Source organism: Ursus americanus, chromosome 2 (assembly GCF_024610735.1).
Source record: "Ursus americanus isolate L20-20 chromosome 2, mUrsAme1.1.p, whole genome shotgun sequence".
NCBI lineage: Eukaryota > Metazoa > Chordata > Mammalia > Carnivora > Ursidae > Ursus > Ursus americanus.
In genome coordinates, this window is record NC_142128.1 from 101,123,594 (window position 1) to 101,145,257 (window position 21,664).

The 21,664-nt window shown below is 40.4% G+C and overlaps 1 protein-coding gene across 13 annotated transcripts in view; it reads right to left on the reverse strand.

Moving 5' to 3' along the window:
* CDC42BPA (CDC42 binding protein kinase alpha) overlaps window positions 1-21,664 on the reverse strand; it is a 310,508-nt gene that overhangs the window by 193,812 nt on the left and 95,032 nt on the right. For all 13 annotated transcript variants that reach the window (XM_045796507.2, XM_087859422.1, XM_045796498.2 and 10 more), the window contains exons 3-4: window positions 16,944-17,027; window positions 10,571-10,666 (exon numbers count right to left, since the gene is read on the reverse strand). In XM_045796507.2, coding sequence (XP_045652463.1) covers window positions 10,571-10,666; window positions 16,944-17,027 — 180 coding nt within the window. The remainder of the gene's footprint in view (window positions 1-10,570; window positions 10,667-16,943; window positions 17,028-21,664) is intronic.

The window sequence follows — 21,664 nt, forward strand, 5'->3', positions numbered from 1 at the left end:
TTTTTTAAATCCTTGAAAATGAGAGGAACAATCTATTTCAAAACCTGGTCCATGGTTTCGCTGCTCTACTTACGAGGCCTAATGTTTAACAGACTCCATCACGAAGATTAGAGCAAACTAATTTAATGTAATGAAACGGTGTTGGCATAAACGTCACTAGAAGTGGCAACGGCTGCAGAGAAGAAATCCACAGCTACTACCTTGAAGAAGTACTTGGAGTAGAACAGCAAATGCAAAAACTTTTCAAATAAAAAAAGTCTGCTATTGAAATTGAATAATTACACCTAGAAAGTCATAAAACTAACTCACCCCTTCAACAAACAGTCCCTAGGTGTCAATCAGAATTTTTTTTGGTACCAAACAAGGAGAAAAAACCCAGAGGATAAAAAGATTCGAAAGGCTCCTCCATCAAAGGCTTTCCTGACTTGACAGCGTGCAGCAGCTGCTCCTGCCTCCAGGCTCCCACGGTCTGATGATAACCATCTACCAGAAAACTGCTCAAAAACTGTCATCTCAACATTTTTGCCACATTCAAAACTGAGGCTCCTTGTGTCATTGTCTATCACCTACTTTTATCCATAACCTGCTTCGTGCTTCCCCTTAACAAACCCGGAGCCCTTGGATCCCCTCCCTTCCAGCCTCTCCATGTGCCTTACTAACCTCTTCTCTGGTAAACAAACCTCCTTGAGACGGCATAAAGAATTATGAACACATAATTATTCTGTTTTCCTTTCTGGCTGCCTGCTAAACTGAGTTCTGGCTTCGCCTGCTCATATTCTTTCCCTACCTTGCCCTCAGAGGAAATTAGCTGTTACTAGGACAGAATTCAGCAACTGGAGGGAGCAATGAGCAGAAAACACAAAAGAAAATTCTCCAAAGAAAAGCAAGGAGTTGAAAATGCACTACCTTTGCCATCGGGTTTTGGTGTTAGGGAGACAAGATACATCAGAAACCACACACGAATGGGGAAAAAAGCTGTTTCTCTAGAACACATCCCAGCAAGTATCTCCAAGAGTTGCGGGTCAGTCTTTTATTTCCTCCTTTGTTCAAATCAACATTCAACTAAATCACCAAGGTCTTGTGGGGTCTACTTCCTACTGAATCTCTGTGGAGTCCATCCCCTTCTACCCCTACCCACCTGCCCAATCCTAATCCAAGTCCCTGGCCTGTCTTGACTATTTTACTGTTACGGGTTTAAGGGTAAAGTAAAGAACTTGCCATATTATATTTTATTCTGTGCTAAACCTTCTTGGGAACAGAAGACAGAACAGACAAGGGACAAAGAAGCTCATTCACAATTCCACAGAGACGGGGTACCCACTACGCGCTAACATCACACTAGACGATGAGGAGCTACAATGAGTAAGACGTGGCTCCTGCCTTGATGGAATTTACAACCCTGATGGAGAAGAAAACACGAATCAGTGGGCAAGTTCAGTGTAACATAAATACTGGGACAGAAATAAGCAGAGGGTGCTGCTGCAGGCTCTACAAGGAAAAGAACCTAACCTCTGAATCAGGTTCGTTCATTCATTCATTCATCTATCTAAAAGCTCTTTTTGTACAAGGTGTGAAAACTATTCTCTTATTTACGGAGAGTCGATTATCTAAAACAAGTAGTAAAATATTTATTCTTCCCCCTAATTCAACTGAAATGCTCCCTTATCATAATTTAAGATGCGAAACACACTTGGCGCTCCTTTCTGCCATGGTTGCTCTCAGCGATTAATCAGTAAAATGTAATACCTGGTACAACAACCTCCTACTCATACACTATCTTTAAAATAGTACCCAATATAAGATGCCTTTAAACGAGTTTAAGAAAAATACAGACCGAGAGGTAATGTTCATTAGATATGTCAAGGAGATAATAATCCTAACAGAGAGAGCTCCCACCAAAGTGTTAAGAGGAGGGCAAGTAATCCAACAAAACCAGGCTGAAGCTATTAACAGTTAATTCACCTAAGAGAAAACACAGTTAGCTAACTAATACGTGGTCAAAACCAAAGCAACAATGAGATACCATTCTATACCAACCAGATTAGCGAAGAGACCACTCCTATTTTGGGAACAGTGAGTTGAAACAACACAGCGTTCTTGGGCACGATGATTTACTGCAACTGCTCGGCAAAGTAACTTCACAGTATCTACTGAAATTTAAAAAGGTGGATACCCCTGGACCTAGCATTTCCACTTTTAGGAATACAGTGTAGGCCATGTGGGCAATAACCACAACAGATCAGAAACAGTATGAATGGAGCCCAACAAGGAAACTATCAAATGCATCCATCCACCATGTCCGTTCTGTGAAATACTGTACAGTCATCAAAAGAAGTAATTAAATATGCTCATGAGATCTTTTAAGGACAACAGCGAGCTGCAGGGTAACACATACTTTGTTTTCACATATCCAGACCTCTGTATTGTAGAGGGGAAAGAGCTAGTCACAATGAAGCTGACCAGTGGAGTAAAATTCTGCAAAGGCCCAAAGGCAACGGAACAAAAGTCAAAGGCAAATACTTCACCCACCCCGAGAGAAAAGCTGAGAACAGGTGCAAATAGAGGGGAAGAATGAATGGGAACACTGAGACCAGAGCATGGAAAGTGAAAAGTTCATGCTTGAGTAACCAGAGGTTTCATTTTCTCCATGAAGTAGGAGTTACAGACTGAGGGTACAGGTATATTTATATAAGGTCCCTATACTGCAGGTTGGATCATAGCTGCTATGCCCACTTTATGGCTGTGTAATCACAGGCATAAGACGTCAAATGATTTGACCAAACATACCCCAGACAGTGGAAAAACTAGAACTCAGGGTTATTGATCCTTGTATCAGTTCCGTTTTACTCAAAGGAGTCAGCGTTCAGTAAAAAAGTTGACTATATCCATGACCTAACGAGTATGTACAGAACCCCAGAAAAATAAAAAAGAAATTAAAGATACAGACTGAGTCTTCAGCGATCTTTTCTCCCTCCAAAATAAAAAGACCTCTAGGTATGGATAGAACACACCGTAGGATTTCCAACTCTGAATTTCTAATTAAAAAAAAAAAAATCTTTATTTCAAAGTTTGTGCTTTGTAAGAAACTACATTCCAAAGAAACAATGCTACAACATCTGAAAGCATACAATACATGAACTGTGTTGCAGAGAAAGAACATCTCCTAGAACAGATATGCTTTTAGACTAAGTCTTCTTAGGGAGAACAGGAAGCTCTTTTAGTCATCCTGCTGCCAAGACACTAACAGCTAGTCCTTAGAGCCCCCTCTGTATTCACCCTCCTTGCTTTTTCCTAACAATTTCTATCTTCAGCACAAACTGGATTCCAGTAGAGAGTCTGGAGTTCACAGGACTAACTACAATCCAACATTCAAATGTCTTTCAAAAAATAAATAAATAAATAAATAAACAAATGTCTTTCGTCCTCTAAACAGTTTACAAGTGCTAACTCAAGAAGTAAAATTTTTGTTTTAAATATTTCCCTGGCTTTTTTTCTCCTCTGGCATGAAATAACTAAACAGGAAACAGGGAACAATACGGAGAAGAGACAAATTTCACTGATTCATAATATTCTCAATGATATCTAAGTGGTAAGACTTTTATGTCACAGTGTTGATGCAATTAAGCAGGTTTGTATTTAATGAGTTTTTCCTAAGGAAAAAATATTCTAGTCACATTTGAAGATTGTTCGTTAAATTACACCACTTCTCAAGCAAATAAAATGCATGTATGCTATGACTCTATTTTTTCATAAACTGGCTGCAGAGATATTTGACAAGGTTATAAATGAAAGTCCACTCATTCATCACAGCCTCTTGAATCATGGAGCACTACAAGCACGTTATTTGGCTACTCCAGGGCTATCGGGGTTAATGGTTATTGTATAACAAAACTTCCTTTTTGGAATCTAAAACTAGACTTGCCAACATTTCTAAATGATTTTTTTAAAAGATTTTATTTATTTATTTGAGAGAGAGAGAGAGAAAGAGAAAGCACGAGATGGGGGGAGGGTCAGAGGGAGAAGCGGACTCCCGGCTGAGCAGGGAGCCTGATGCAGGACTGGATGCCCAAGGCAGACACTTAACCAACTGAGCTACCCCGGCGCTCCAATGATTTTATTTTCTAATATTTTATAAATATTCAAAAGAAAATCTTTAATGATAACCGAGATACTAGGACTTCTACTCTTGAGACTAATATACCACAAGCTTGCCCTAAACTAAGAAAAACTGGCAATTTATAGGAGATTTGACTACTGGAATATTTCAGCTCTCTTCCGGTTACCCTGTAAATTTTATTCTAATGTAATTAATGACTGGTATGCACAGACTATTTTTCACGGAGAAATGCCTCTGGAAAAAAAAATGTTAATTCAAATGTCAAATGCAAAAGGAACAGGTAAGACTAAACTCAAGAGGAGAGAGAACGATATGTCAGGCTTTCTGTCAATGAAAATTAGGCAAAATTTTGCTATCCAAAATTTGGTATTTGGACACTATTTCTGTATCTACACATTTCTATGTTTATAACAAAATACAGATTTTTAAGCAATCCGTACCTCTACCGTGTTATATCTACCTACCACAGAAAACACTGTCAGAGTGGATTTAAGTCTTTATCACCTAAAAGCTTTTGAAAATTCATCACAATAAACTGCTATAAGTTCGCTAACCAGGTACGTGTTTGTGTTTAATTTACTTTTTTTTTTTATTATTTAGTTATTCGACAGACAGCCAGCGAGAGAGGGAACACAGCAGAGGAGAGGGAGAAGAAGAAGCAGGCTCCCAGCCGAGGAGCCTGATGTGGGACTTGATCCCGGAACGCCGGGATCACGCCCTGAGCCAAAGGCAGACGCCTAACGACTGCGCTACCCAGGCGCCCCTGTGTTTAATTTACTCTTACAAATTTTTCTGACAAACCTATGTAGCTTATATCTGCATTGACAAATTAATCCCAAAAGTCTCGTATATGTATGGTAAATCCAAGTCAAATATCCTTTCACTCAATTTAACAGAGCAACTAGCATGTGCAAAGTTCTACATTATGACTTTTAAACAATTCTGACTAAAACCCACAATAATACGATTTATGATGATTCAATATGTATTATAAAAGAAATAAATGTCATGAAACAATAATCCCTCTTACTGCTTGAACTCTGTCATTTTCTATTTTATTTAACTTTTTAAATGCTGGTTGTAACCCACTAAATTGATTTTATGACCCACCAGTGGGTCACAATCTGAAGTCCAAAACACACAATCCCTCTGTGTAAGGGATATAAAGACAAGCAATGTAATGACACTGTTTGAACCCCTGGATATGTCTGAAATCAGATAAACTCCATGACCACTAAGTTACACAGCCCTGTAAGTACATTTTAGCTAAAGATAGCAGCGTTCATATCATTTACTTAATCTCCTTAAGCTGCCCAAAAATCAGAGATGTACGTACGTTACTCATCTAATGGCAGTACTAAAAAAATGTAGAGCTGAAATGCAATGAGAAAGATTAATTCAAACTGGGAATTCTGGAGAAGACTTTTAAAATGCAGACTTTGAGACAATTCTGGAGTATTAGCTGGACTTCAACAGGACGACAGGGAGAGGAATGGGCACTGGCACGAAAGGTGCCAGGGAGAACAGAAATAAAGGCAAAGAGTAGAGGAGTACAATGTCCAAGAACGGAGGTAATCCACTGAGGCTGAAAAATAGGATTTGTGGGTGGGCATGATATTTCCACTTTTTTTTTTTTAAACCACTCTACTCTAACATGACCGAGGAGCCATTTCCCTCCACCTCGACTGACTCCCCTTTCATTGATTTCAACAGTGCAGAACCTAGACTCTCTTTCTTGCCCGACCACTCCCAGTCATTTCCTTCTTGTGGGGTTCTCTAGCTCTGACTTCTCTAGGCAAACTTTTCTCCCTGTACAAGCACCCATCAGTTATTCTCATTTCCTACTAGAATTCACTGTTATCTACAAGAGGAGCTGGCCAATCTTTCCTGTAAAGGGCCAAGTAGTGAACACTTCAGGCTTGGCCGGCCAAGAGGAAAAAGCAAGATATACAGTAAGATAGAAAACAATCTCCACAAATTTTTATTGGCAAAATTCAAAATAAAATAATAATTGAGTGAGAGTTTTTTTTTTAAAGATTTTATTTATTTATTCGACAGAGATAGAGACAGCCAGCGAGAGAGGGAACACAAGCAGGGGAGTGGGAGAGGAAGAAGCAGGCTCATAGCGGAGGAGCCTGATGTGGGGGTCGATCCCAGAACGCCGGGATCACGCCCTGAGCCGAAGGCAGACACTTAACCGCTGTGCCACCCAGGCGCCCCTGAGTGAGAGTTTTATAATACAGGTATACTAACACAAAAATGTAAATTTTTTTGCGGGGAAGGAGAGTATGACCATTTGCTTAATTGGGGCGCAAAGTCAGTGTTCCCTATCATCAGAATCTACGGCTCATGTTCCTGTGCACGTGCTGATCTGTAATGGGAGTTGCCGTATTTCATGTGAAAATGTCTTCACAAAGACAGCTACTAGTATCAATTCGTGAGCATGTAATTTTAACGGCATATTCCTCACTTGGAAAGCATCTATACAATGCTATTAGATTTTTCTCCTGATACTTGTAGTTCAAGCATGTCGATACACTGCAGATTAATCACTTCTAACTAAAGGCTAGGTGGAAGGTCGCAATTGCCGGTGACTGGGTTTTGAACTATGGACATTTCCTTGTCACTTGCATCAAACCCCAAAAACTAATGCTAACTGTAGTTGGAGCTCAAAAGGTTTATCTGCTGCAAATCTGTGTGGAAATAGAGATCTTGTTTCTTTTTACTTTGGATGGCATGTGAATTAGATAAAGCAGCTTGACATTACTTGTGATTCCAACAATGTTCGCTGTCAAAATGACTTCACCAGAGTGGAAGTTTTGTATAAGTGCTGTTTTGTCTTATAATTTAAGGTAAAACTTATTTTTAAAACATATCAAATCTACAGGAAAAGTTAATTTCTAAGCTACTGAATATTATATACTCATGGCTGAGGGTGAGGTTTTTTGTTCAGAAATGTTTCTACCTTGGCCCTTTGCGACAAAATGTTGACACCGCAAATGCACTGAATGGCTGAATGTAGACCAAGTGAGGATATTCAGCTTTGCTTTCTGACAAAAAGTCACGGATATGATAACAGTCATTTCCAAAGAGACTGAATGAAGTTCACTGGTGATCTTCCTGGTTCAGTAACAAATGACACATTCAAGTGTTTGCGGCAAACTACCAGCTGATTATTAAGACGATGAATAACCACGGGCTCTGGGTGCCTAGTATTTTTACGTAATTTGTAAATCTGTCCGACTAAGCCTCTTCCTGCTCCACACCTATTTTTTTACCACTCTCACTTGTAAATGTACATACTAGCAAATTCCAACGCAGGTTGTAGCAACTTAGGGTTTCCTCAACTTCTCTGAACATACGATTGGCTATAAATTATTCCACACCAACTATTAATAAAGGCTGATTCCTCAGGACTACAGACTCGGCACGCGTCCTCAAGTCACAACAGAAGAGCAGGACCTGTAACCTCTTTTCACCTCAAGAGCCAAAAGCAACCACTCAAAATCATTTCCTGGTTTTAAAATCAACCGTTGCTGTTCCCAACGTCCCCCATTCTCGAAGTAACCGTTCTCGCCAACCGTTCTTCACAGTGTGAGACAAGTCTATTTTCTGTGAACGTGTGTTCCTTTGGCAGCGGCAGTCAAACGTGATTTAAATCCCTCAACGCGGGTAAATGGCCTTCCTGCCCGGCTCACAAACGAGCCACTCAGGCACTCCCTACGGCTCATTCTGTGTTTCTGTGAAGAAGTTCTGCCGTGATAAGATACTGTTCTGTGCTTCTGACGTTCCTGACCGTGCCTTCCTGGGAGCAGCGGAGGCGCGAGGACGGCTCGGCGCAGCAGGTAGGCCTCCAGCCTGGTAACATGTAACCCCCTCCATGCCACGCCGGCCGAGCGGGCTGTGTGACGTCCGCACATGCGCTAGCAGTGACAGGAATGATAAAATGTCACGGATCGCAAGACGTCCGCATCAGAAATGCAATCAAGTTGTAACCGTCGCTGAAATCTGTAGGTCGCTGAGCAGCAGCGCAGAGTGGCGACAGTGACGCGCACATGCGGCGTTCCTGTGTCACGGGGCCAGCTGCTGTCGCATGAGGCCGACCCTGCCATCTTCGTGCAGAAGCAGCCACTGACCGTGTACAAACCAACAGACATGGCTCCATTCCAGCAGAACTTTATGGACACTGAAGTCTGAATTTTATATCACACTGACATGTCACAAAATCTTCTTCTTTTGATTTTTTTTCAAATACTTAAAAATTCTTACCTGTGGGCTGTACAAAAATAGGCGGTGAGCCAAATTTGTGCTGCAGGCAGTCGTTGGCCAAAAACCGATCCGTAAGACGAGAACTCCGTAAGCTACACAGTGTTGTTTGCCCTCAGGAGCAACAGACCGAGATGCCGAACCCACCAGTGGGTCACACGACAACTCAAACCCAACACACACCAAAGTAAACCCATCACCTGCCCCCTGCTCGAAATTCTCCCTTCCCAAATATATTTCCCAACTCAACTCATCAACCACTAAGCAGTGAATCCCCCAAGTCAGACGCTGGAAAACTAAGACTCATCCACACTGTCCCTTGAAGCCCTTCTTGGCAGGCTCTACGGTCTGGAAGTACCATCGTGCACTCCCTCCCTCTCGCGCTGTGATCACACTGGCTCCCTCTCGTCCCTGAAACACCGCTCTTGTCTCCTTCCGCCACAGACTCTCCATGGTCCTAAAACAGCCGTTTTCACACTTTTCTCCATGAGGGACACCAGAATGATCATGAGGGAAGGCAGAACGAAGAAGCTGAGACCTGTCAGGGCTGTTCCATTCCTGTACGTGTCACTGTCAAGGCTCGCAGATATAAAGTCATTCTAAAAAATATGCAAGAGTCCCATGACCCAAAAACCCTACTGTTTTGAAAAACATGGCTGTGAAAGTCTAATTTCTTTACCGGAACATGTAAGGTGCTATATGATGTGGCTCTCATGTCTCCGCCCCCATCTCCAAGCCTCTTATTCTACCCTCCATCCGTGTGAACATAACAAGCTTCAATCTCCACACTGTGGCTCACCAAGACCTCTCTGCCTCTTCTTCCTTCTTGGTTTAGCTAATTTATATGTCTTAGAAAAGTCATCGACTTCACACCTCTGAATAAATGTTACACTTTCTTCATCTGAAATAATCTGAAAATATGATTTACTTGATTTTGGATTTATTGTCTGGAACAGTAAGGAGAGAGATCCTTTGTCTTTCTCACTGCTCAGTCTCCACAATCTAGAGAACAGTGCCTAGCACACGGCACATATCCAATAAACATCTATTGTGTGAATAAGAAATCTTATTGATTTTTTTAGGGGCGCCTGGGTGGCACAGCGGTTAAGCGTCTGCCTTCGGCTCAGGGCGTGATCCCGGCGTTATGGGATCGAGCCCCACATCAGGCTCCTCTGCTGTGAGCCTGCTTCTTCCTCTCCCACTCCCCCTGCTTGTGTTCCCTCTCTCGCTGGCTGTCTCTATCTCTGTCAAATAAATAAATAAAATCTTTAAAAAAAAAAAAAAAAGAAATCTTATTGATTTTTTTAAAGATTTATTTGAGAGAGAGAGAAAGCATAAGCGGGGGTTGAGGTAGGAGTAGCAGAGGGACAAGTAGGCTCCCCAGTGAGCAGGGAACCCCACGATGTGGGGCTCGATCCCAGGACCCTAGGATCATGACCTGAGCCAAAAGCATATGCTTTACCGACTGAGCCACCCAGGTGCCCCAATGTTATTAATTGTATAACCCAGGACACAGTGTTGTGTCTGGCATGCAGCAGGAACTCAACACATGTATGCTAAAAAAAAAAAAAAAAAAAAAAAAAAAAACCAAAAAAAAAAAAAAAAAATGAAGTAAAATTCGGGCCCAAGATGAAGAGCCTCGAACAGCAGGCCCAGCAGTGGCGGGTTCCACCTTCATTTCCTGCTCCCTTGTTTATCCCTTCAATCTTCAATTAGCAGTGCTTTCATATTTTGGTCTTCCTCTGACCTCGTTCCCAACTTCTTCCATCATGTGGGTCATGATGTCCATAAAAAATCAGATGCAGCCTCAATTTTAAATGTGGCTCTCTACTTCAAGCAGCACATGGCCACTTCGAAAAATATGTAAAATTCCAAACAGTAATAGAATATTATAAATAAAATATACTGGGAAAATCATGAAAAGAAAACTCCTGAGCACCTCTTATAGAATTTAAATGTTTGGATTTAGTTTGTACTTGCTTATTAAAAAGCATTAAAAAATTCCAGTGGAAAGTGATCAAATTACCCGGGGCAGGGGGACATATTAAATACACAATTTACACACTGTGAAATTCAGTGGTTTTCTAAATAACAACTACATTTAAATAATGCTTAAAAGAGAATAATGCTAAATTCTGCAAATACAAATTTAATAAGAATATAGAAAGATATAAAAATGATTCTTACTAAGTTATTGTCATCCTGGAAAGCATAATGCAGAGTTGTAATCCATTTATTATCTCCATTCACTAATACATCCCTTTCTTCACGAAAACAGGCTGTCTGAAAAGGAAAAACAAAGATGTTTTTTAATCAGAGGACACTTTATGTAAAATACATCATGCAAACAATTGCTTAATGTGTTTATTATACTTTCTGTCCTGGAAAAGGAAAATGTTTATTATACTTCCTGTCCTGGAAAAGGAATATGTTTATTACACTTCCTGTCCTAGAAAAGGAATACATCCCACCTGACATTACTTTTCAACAAGTCAAGCACCCTCAGAAAGCAGACAATGGAAATAATACACTTGAAAACATTTTACATTAAAAAATACTGCTATAGTTAAAAAAAAACAGAAAAAAGCACACATGCATTTAATGATCACAGTCCAAACTATCATTCAGATAATATAAACATTAACAATTTGCCATCTCTACTTCTGTTCTTTTTAAGGAAATAAAATACAAGTAGGTTGTAGTCTTCCTCCTTACATGTTTCCCTGCCTTCCTCCTGATAAAATTAATAATCCATAGTATATACCATGTTCTTTCCTTTATATGCTTTGATCACACATGTATGTGCCCAAAACAACTTAACTGTTTTGCATTTTGAAAGTTTACATGAGTGTTATAATTGTATCTATTCTTCTGCAACTTGATTACTTCTTATTCAATGATGGCTGTTTTCCTTCCAATTGCTACGGCATTCGCTTGTCTGAATATACAAGAATTTATGTATGCAAACCCCAACCAGGAAAACAGGTTACTTCCAATTTTGTTTTTATGATGTTGCAATGCATATATTTGTACAAATGCACAACAGTCTCTCCAGGGCATATACTTAGAAGTCGAAATGCTAGCTACAAGCATTTTCCACTTTACCAGACATAGCCAATTTTCTCTCCTAAGTGTATACTGACTACTATCCTCACCCCAGTTGGAAATCTCCCTGACTCCCCCCTCAACATCCTGAACTGCATTTGGCATTATTAGACTTTTAAGTGTGTCAATATGATGGGTATAAAACCATACTTCACTGTTCTTTTCATCAACATTCCCAATTCCCCATGCAGATAAGCAGCTCTACACATGCTTACAGGACATCTGAACTTTGTATCTGAATTGTTCACTCCCTTTGTCCATTTTCTCTAATGAACTGTCTTTTTCTTTTTGTAAAAGTCTTAATTTATTCTGAGACTGTATTTCCACTATTATAAAGGTACATCCTGAGAACCTTAGAAATGTGTGGCTAAAAAAAATAATTTTATATGATACATTATAATTCTATGATCTATCATCTTTAAAGTTTTAATTAAAAAAAAAACCCATTATATCAGCCAAGTTCAAGAAGAACTGAAAGGTGAAGTGAAACTTAAGTCTCCCAAGTCACACACCATACTCACACGGTCACGTGTGTCCAGAGGTCACCACCAATTACTCTGCTGAGTATCTTCTCACAAAATTTGTCTCTGCAAGTGGGAACACTCACACACACACATGCACACACACAATATTCACGTGGTACCCCATTTCCCCTCGCTTTTCTTTTCTTTACACAAGTCAGATCACAGTGCTCCGTACATTTTTTTTTTTCAAGAAACAATACACCAGAGTTTAGATGTAAACCAGTAGAGACCCACCTACCACCTAATTCTTCTTAATGGCTGCACCGTATTCATGCCCACTGAAAAATCATCACACAGTATTCTATCGACAGGAAGTGCTTACTTATCTCCCATAAAATAAATTCAACAGCCATGATATACAAAACAATTAACATTAATATACCCTAACTAGGTACCTTAATTATTTCCATGTAGTCCCATAAATTTTATTTGATCAAATAAAATTTCCAAAGTCATGCATGAAATAGCACCAGAGAAAAATTTAAGAAAAATTAAAGCTTAAACCAAATTAAATGGGCAGTTTAAGCTGACAATTTGATTATTAAAATCCACATTATGCTTTGGTTCACTTTAGGGGGAAAAGAAAACCACCTGACACACTGACTACTAAGCTGTGTTTTAGAATTTAAGTGACCTACGAATCTCGTTCGCCGCTAAAGTTTCTGAGAGGGGCAAAGATCGTCAAAGCCCAGAAAAACTCTTTGCTCCTGACTTTATCTTATTATGACAGCTTTCTGGAATCTCACAACAGACGTTCCAGCTAAATTCTGATAAACGTCTGATTAGGGACTCCAAACTCAACAAAGCTCCAAAGACATTCTGTCAACAGATTAAACTTCAGTACATTCTCGTCTATTCTAAACTGTTTCTGTGAAAAAATTTAAAAAAGTAAAAAATATAAACTATGACCTAAAACTTCAAACACATACAAGAGAGAAGAGTAAAACTCCCTCCTCCCCACAACATTCTCATCAACCAACTTCAACAATGATGTTATTACTCAATCTTGTTTCGTCTACACCCTCACCCCCTCAAACCCCGTCCTGCACCCTTCACGCACCACCACCCTTCCTCCACGCATGTGTATACGCGAGCACATATGCACACGCACTGGGGTTTTTTGAAGCAAATTCCAGGCATCATGTGACTTTATCCGTAAGTAGGTATTAAATGATCCCTATTAACAGCTCAGATCCTGAATTTAGATGTAAAGCACCGTGTCCTTTTCTGCTTCAGTAGGTCACGTTGTCCTCAGTTGTCACAACTGGGGGGTGCGGGGGTAACGGCAATCTACTGGGAAGAGACTGCTACACATCCTACAATGCACAGGACAGGCCCCCACAAGGAATCATCTGCCCCCAAATGTCACAAGTGCCACTGCTGGGAAACCCTGTTCCAAATCGATATTAAACAAACCATGATGCATGCACATCACCAGGTTCATGAAGTTGTACCAAGGACTCCACACGGATAAAGGCTATAATAACATCCACTTTTACCTTTAAAAAAAAAAAACTAAACAATTCTTTAATATCCTCCTGTAAAAATAGAATATCTGAGTATATGAGAATATAATAAATGGCAGCAGGGGTTACTGGAGGTCATACATCTTCTTCAGACACCGTCACAGATCGGGAGAAGGGAAGCGACACTAACAGAGTCTGCGAGTGATGAACAGGCAGCGACAGCAACCTCTGGACCCATGAGGTTAGTCAGCAAATATTCAGCTGCCCGGGGACAGAAAGAGACAGGGTATCCTGCTACCTCCAGTGATGTGTGTCCCACTGGTTATATATTTGTGATATACCTTAGATGGAAATAAATACAGCAAATAGGCTGGAGGTGTAGCTTTGAAAAAGTGTTTAAAGCATCAACAACACACAGGTTAAAAATCGAGACATTTCGCTGCTCATCTCTAAGTTATTAAGCATCACTGGTAGGCCCAGTTTTCCAAAGCTGGATAAGTCATGGTCAGAAGAGAGTTTTTTTAAACATGTGTTTAAAAAAAGGACTTGATAACTCAAGCATAGAAATACAACTCCACTCTACTTCAAAATGAATCTGTCTGCAAAAATTTCAATGTAGAATTTCTTCCTAAAAGAGGAAAGTTTTAAGTAGTTTGAGGAGAGTTCCTTTTATTTATTTTTATTTGTTATTATGTTATGTTAGTCACCATACAGTACATCATTAGTTTTTGATGTAGTGTTCCATGATTCATTGTTTGCGTATAACACCCAGTGCTCCATGCAATACGTTCCCTCTTTACTACCCATCACCGGGCTAGCCCATTCCCCCACCCCCCTCCCCTCTGAAGCCCTCAGTTTGTTTCCCAGAGTCCACAGTCTCTTGTGGTTCATTCCCCCTTCTGTTTACCCCCTCTTCATTCTTCCCTTCCTTCTCCTACCGATCTCCCTGCTATTTCTTATGTTCCTTTTCAACACTGAACCAGCCTTGTATCCCTGAAGTAAAACCCACTCGGTCATCCTGTATGCACAAGTCTTTTTACACACCGCTGAACTCTATTTGCTAACGTGTTGGTAAGGTGATCTGTATCTACGCTCATGAGGCGCTTCGGTCTTTAATTTCCTTTGTATGGTTCCTGTTGGGTTTTTCTATCAGAGTAACACGGGCTTCACAGAACGAGTGCCGCTCCTCAGGCCCCAAGGTCCACCTCCTCCTCTCTGCCTTTCAGAATCTCCTTAGATTTATTTTATACGTAATGTCGAGGGTCTTTAAAACTGTACTTAATGGAAGGGATAGGAAGAAATAAATCTCTTCCAGCTCACCCCAGAAAGAGAATATACTAATGTTTTTTAATTCAACAAAATTATTTAATTTCCAATTCCTTGTTTTATATTCAACTTTGCCACTTCTTCTGTAATGAAAGCTAACCCAGTGATCCTTCCTTTTTCTTCTAATTCTCCCCAACATACCAACTTCATAGAAAATAGTGCAAACTTTGAACTCAATTTTTAAAAATTTCTAATGCTGAAACACTAAACTGACAACTATGATTTCCATGAAACAATTAGAACAGACTGATTTACTCTAACTAGTAAGACTTGTTGCTGCAGCTGCTGGCGAAGCTGCCAGCTCCCTCGGCGTCTGCCTCAGCTGCAGAAGCTCCACGGCCCCAAGACCATGTCCGTCTGGAGGTGGCCCGGAGTCAGTGACTGAATGAGGCAGGTGCAAAGGTAAGTCCTCAGGCCTCATGAGGGACTCCGAAGGACCGTTTCTGCTCTACAGCTCCCTGCTGGACAGCCTGACTTCCCCTGAAAATGATGTTTCACCTCCTTTCCCTTCCATCAGTGTCAATTTCAGAAGAACACCCTCATCAATCTCACTGCTGACTACCTGGAAAATCCAACCAGTAACAGGAAGGCAAGTGAGCCTTAAGGAAATTCAAAAGTAAAGACTGAAATTACTGAATATAAAGGACACTGGCACATATGCCACAGTGACATAAAAATTTCCAAATACTTTTCTCAGCAAGATACTATTACATGGAGATGAGCTGTGGGAGGCCGAGAGGGGCTGCACTGGGTGGGGTACAGTCGAAGAGGACTTCAGCTTTATCTGTAATGTGCTACTATTCCTTTTACAAATATGTATCCATACTTCACTTGTGCAGTCTTCTTCAGGAAACACAGAGAAAACAAGACAGAAAGCAAAAACGTGCACCAAATGTTAGTGATCAATTCTAGGTGACGGAATGTAAATGTCTTTGCATTTTGCTACATTTTTCAAATTTTCCCAAAGAAATGAATAATGAAGTTTCTTACAACCACCACACCTATCATCAAGGGAACCATTTTCGCTTTTTTCCATATGTTCGGCGGGGGGTGGGGGGGTGGGGGGGGTGGCGGTTTCAGGTTGCTACCAGTACTGGTGGATAAAGAAAGATTTCTAAGGGCTAACTTCTCATTAGAGAAATCTTACCAACCTCACAGCTACTGTTCTGCCTATGCAACAGTCTGATCCTCCTACAAGTTCAAATACTGAAATACTTCCACACCGAGGTCCCCGCGGGCCCCACCCCATCTGGCCGCTCACCATGATCTCCCACAGCTGGAGACCCCCAGAATCCCCTCAAGTCTACGTGTAATGTCAGTTCTGACCAGACCATACCAGCTGTGAGATATTTTTAACATCGCTCCAGCCAATCCTTCCCTTGCTTCTGGCATCAACATAAAAAACACTGGCAATTTTTGCAAGAGCAGATTTTACTACCATCCTTTAATAATATAAAAAAGATAAATTTAACTGTATAATTAGCAATCAAGAGACTTCTTAGAGGGCACATTCAAAACTCCTACTGACTTCCACTTTGAGCAGAACACAGATAAATACAGAATAATATAAATGAGTTACATCAAGTTGGAAATGCAGTATTGCAAAATTTCTTCCTATAAAATAAACTGGTTTCCACACCTCCTTTTCACATAAATATACAAGCCGCACATTTGGTTTTCAGGCAATATAAACTAAACGTCACAAATTATGACTTTTTAATGTTTTTTTATGAATTTTAACGTCTATCATCACTATATCACAATTGTAAATTGTGGAACTTGTCTCTTAGGTCTTAAAAATAATGCCACCACAGACACAATGTTATTAAATGATATTTAAGGATCTAGTGGCTTTATGATTTTATAGGTCTCATATTCTTTCTGAAACATTATTTAAACATCCCAATAGGGGCGCCTGGGTGGCACAGCGGTTAAGCGTCTGCCTTCGGCTCAGGATATGATCCCAGCGTTATGGGATCGAGCCCCACATCAGGCTCTTCCGCTATGAGCCTGCTTCTTCCTCTCCCACTCCCCCTGCTTGTGTTCCCTCTCTCTCTAGCTGTCTCTATCTCTGTCGAATAAATAAATAAAATCTTAAAAAAAACAAAAACAAAAACATCCCAATAATTAGAATCTTACCTCAGCTCTTTTCAGCATTTCCCATTTGTTCAATATTTTCATGGCAAATACCTTATCTGCATTTTTTAGTTTCACTACAGCAACCTAGAAAAGGAAATACAACTTTTAAAATATGACAACATAACAAAACATTTTTCAGTCATCCACTTTCCTTTTTCCTCTCTGTAAGAAAATAAATACCAACATTATCAATGATTTCCATGCAGTTCATATTCTAAGATCCAAAATCAAATAAAATTGTCAGTTGAAAAAGTTACATTAGTCAACATGCGTCAAATAAATAAATGTATACTTTAACCCTGTATCATGTGATTTTATGTTATATCCTTTTTTTCAAGTTCTCTGCTCTAGAATTTAAACTCATCATCTACTACCACCAGGAAGCTGACTAAAACGTACAACCATGAAACAATGAGAGCTTAGTGAATACCACATGCCAAATTCCAACACGATGCTATAGGGAAGGCAACTGCCAAAACAAGTATGTTTTTGTGGGAATCAAATAATATAAAATAAACTGAAAATGATATTATTTTTCACACCACATATTTTTACCCACTGTACAACCCCCATCACTCACTCTCACACACACACACGCACACACACACCACCCCTGAAGACCAATTAAGTCTAACTGCTCGACAAATTGTAGGCTTCACACATTCCTTTCCAACATTAAAAGGAACAAATATTTTTTTGCATTTTGTATCTTAGTTATGGATCAAAAAACTGTCAAATATTGGGGCACCCGGGTGGCGCAGTCGTTAAGCGTCTGCCTTCGGCTCAGGGCATGATCCCAGCGTTCTGGGATCGAGCCCCACATCAGGCTCCTCCGCTAGGAGCCTGCTTCTTCCTCTCCCACTCCCCCTGCTTGTGTTCCCTCTCTCGCTGGCTGTCTCTGTCAAATAAATAAAATAAAATCTTTTTAAAAAACAACAACAGGGGCGCCTGGGTGGCGCAGCGGTTAAGCGTCTGCCTTCGGCTCAGGGCGTGATCCCGGCATTACGGGATCAAGCCCCACATCAGGCTCCTCCGCTAGAAGCCTGCTTCTTCCTCTCCCACTCCCCCTGCTTGTGTTCCCTCTCTCGCTGGCTGTCTCTATCTCTGTCAAATAAATAAAAAAATGAAATAAAACAACAACCAACAACAACCTGTCAAATATAAATAAAGAAGCCTCAACACTGATCCCATTGCTGTTTCTGCCTCCCTGCTCCGGTTGACTCGCTAATCTCAGAGCGCCCTTCCAGCTCACTGGGGACGCTGTCGGGCTGCAAAGGCACTGCCGAGGAGGAGACCAAGTTTGCTTCCAGTACCTGGGGGCTGGGAAGAAGAAGACAAGTACTACCCTAACATGCACAAGGAGAGAACAAACGATATACAGCATGTCTTCAAATGGTTCAAAGGGATCCTGCCGAGGATAGAGAACAGGTTTAACCTCAAGTGTCGAAAATTTTAACTTACGGCAAATGTACCCATTAGGAGCATTTAATAAATTTATATTTGGATTAGATTGCGATGAAAGTAATATGACCAGAGAATTAAAATCACTTCATAATACTATATAAACTAGAATATTTCTTGGTAATTGTCGTGATTATAATGATGTATGATTATGGTTTTTTATCAGCTAAAATGGTGGGAAAGGAGAGGAACAGCTCAATTTCAAGTGCAATTGCTTTAGTCTTCAGTCACTTCTGGTCATATCTGCAGAAATGATGGGTCCATTAAATTGTTCTCCCAGTAGGTTTGTGCTTAAAGAAAGGGGGCTGTCCACGACACAGAAACAACCTGAATGTGAACTGACAGATGAACAGATAGAGAAAATGTGGCACACATATACAATGGGATATTATTCAGACATAAAAAAAGAAGGGAATCCTGCTTTTATGACAACATGGATGAACCTGGAGGGCATTATGCTAAATGAAATAACCCAGAGAAAAACAAATACTGTATGATCTCATTTATATGTGGAATCTAAGAGTCCAACTCATAAAAACAGAGAATAGAACGAGGGTTGCCAGGGGCCGGGGGAGATGCTGGCCAAAGGGTACAAAGTTCCAGTTATAAGATGAATATGTTCTGGGGACATGATATACAACACGGTGACTATAGTTAACAGTATTATACTATATACTTCAAAGTTGCTAAAAGAAAAGATCTTAAATGTTCTCACCACAAATTAAAAAAAAAAAACTAATTATGTAAGGTGGTATTAACCTTACTGTGGTAATCATCTTGCAATACAAAAATGTATCAAATCATCGCTTTGTACACCTTAAACTTCCACAATGTTATATGTCAATTATATCCCAAAAAAGATAGGGGAAAAATAACGGGGGCGTAATAAAGAGCCAGACGCTCTGAAAGGCTAGAAACACAAGTTTAGCTGCTCTGTAGACGCACATCATATGTTGAGAGTGCAAACAGACGACAGGAGCATGGAGCTCAACACACTCCCATTTAGGACAGGAGAGATCCTTATTCTGATTTAGGGAAGAATGGCTGAAAGACTCTAACACATTTCCGCTCCTCAGGTCCTTGCGAGAAGAGTCCTCTGAGCTGTCTGTCTCACCAGCTCTCTGCATTTGGGGACAGAAGGAGCCGATGATAACTGGTAGGAGGAACAGCAGTACTTCTCACCAACGCGCATAAGTGTGCTCTAAATGCCCGATACCCTTTCTAAGCGTTTTATGCGGGTCCACAATCCCTTACCTGCAATTCTAAAGCCAAAAGGTTTTCACAACTCATTTGGCAGCAGGTACTGACATCAGGATAATTACAGTTTTTTGGGTTTTGGTTTTTTAAATTCATTTAGTGTAAAGACAAACACGCTTCACTGTAGAAACACTAATGCTTCTGCTCTGGAGGCGCTGCTCCAAACCCCAACAGGAGTCCTTTATAAAACAGGGCATATCACTAAATTAGCTTTCTAAAATCCAAAAAATACTGACGCCAAAACCACCCCTGGTTATAGAGCAGTGCAGGGAAAGAGCATGTCCTGAACACTTGGACGCCGGGCCAGCGTTTACTGCGGGCGGTCAGGGGAGCGGTAACAGCACGCGCTCTGCAGCCGGACTACTCAGGTTCGAATCCCGGCTCTGCCATTAGCTGTGTCGCCCTGGGCAGATAACGCAAGCTTTCAAAACTTCAGTTTTCTCATCCATGCAACAGCGTTTCTAGTGGTACTCACCTTATATATTGTAGTAAGGATTAAAATAATTAATACACATATAAAGTGCTTACCACTTAGCAGCCGTGATTATGTGGCGGGCGTTGGGCTAATAAGTAAGCACATTCTGGCCCAATCTCTTAACCATCGTCTGCCCCACCCCCAACACACAGCACACAGTACACATCCCGATTTACTCAATTTCTTTAACTCTGAAATAAGAAACTCCAACCTCTTCAACTTCTAGTAACTTTATACCCCTGGCACACAGAAACATAGCTAGGAATATCCTCAACTGAAAATACATGCAAATAAAAATGAAGCCACAACATTTACTATAGTGTGGTTTCCAACAGTAACATATTGGGAATAACTGAAATATTCTGAAAGATGAAACTGAGTAAGTATCACAAATCAGAAAATTAGTCATATCTTTCAAAATATTGTTAGAGAATACGATTTAATAGGCAAAAATGCAGACTATACTGCTGGCAAGAAGTTAATTAAAAATTTACACACTGATTGTTTTTTCTGTAAATACACAAAATACATATCTATGAATTTCTATGCCAGATGAAGACAGAGAAAGACAGGCACCAAAATGTTTAAAGATCAGGTATTTCTAGGTGATGTGATTTCTAGTCACCTTCCCACATTTTCAGTATGGAACGTGCAAAATTTGAAGCATGGAATGGGATCATGTGAAATACCACACCTCACCCTGGTCAGGAAATGACTGCTAATTACTGGGGTACTTAGTGTGGCTGGCGGGGGCCCAAATGAGAGCCACTCTGCACACGTGGTCATCGGAAGTGCCACGCTGCTGCACGGTGAAGACCATTCTCCACGTTACCTCACGTCAGGTTCATAAGCTGCCTTAAATCTTCTCTGGAATGCAGTGCGATGTAGTGAAATTTTAAAATGTCAGTTCAGGAAATATTCTTGAATTATCGAATTGATGACATAGTAAGACAAGACCATGAAGCTAAGGAAATGCTAAAAATAAAATAAAACTCATCTTGCTTTTCCCCTCTAACACCACAGATCATTTTCATGTTCGTGGCAGTAGAAGGAAACTCAGAAAAAGAGGCTTCTGCTGGGACTCTAACTTCAAGTTCTAGATTGTCAAGAACCACAGCTAACTGACATACAAGAGGGAATGTATACTAAAATGTCCTTTCTTACATAAACTGATCAAAATAAAAAGTACTCTTAGTATGGACCGGAAGATCACAAATTTAACACAGAATATGTACTCTTTAAAAACACCAAACATAGAGATGTCTCTTTAAAGGCTTCATACTGAAAGCACTATGATGTTGGAAAAACTGCAAACACGACAGGGAAAACTCAGTAGGTGACACACGTCAACAATTGAGTTGAAGTGTCTACACTTACAGCTACGACATATAACAGAGGATTTATCACACTATATTAAATAGAATTGCAATCTCCAATAACCGTTCCCATGCAGTTCTCAAATCTGGTCTACACCCAGAATATCCAGAATTCACCGTACCTCCTCTGGCCCATCCCAACAAACCTGCCT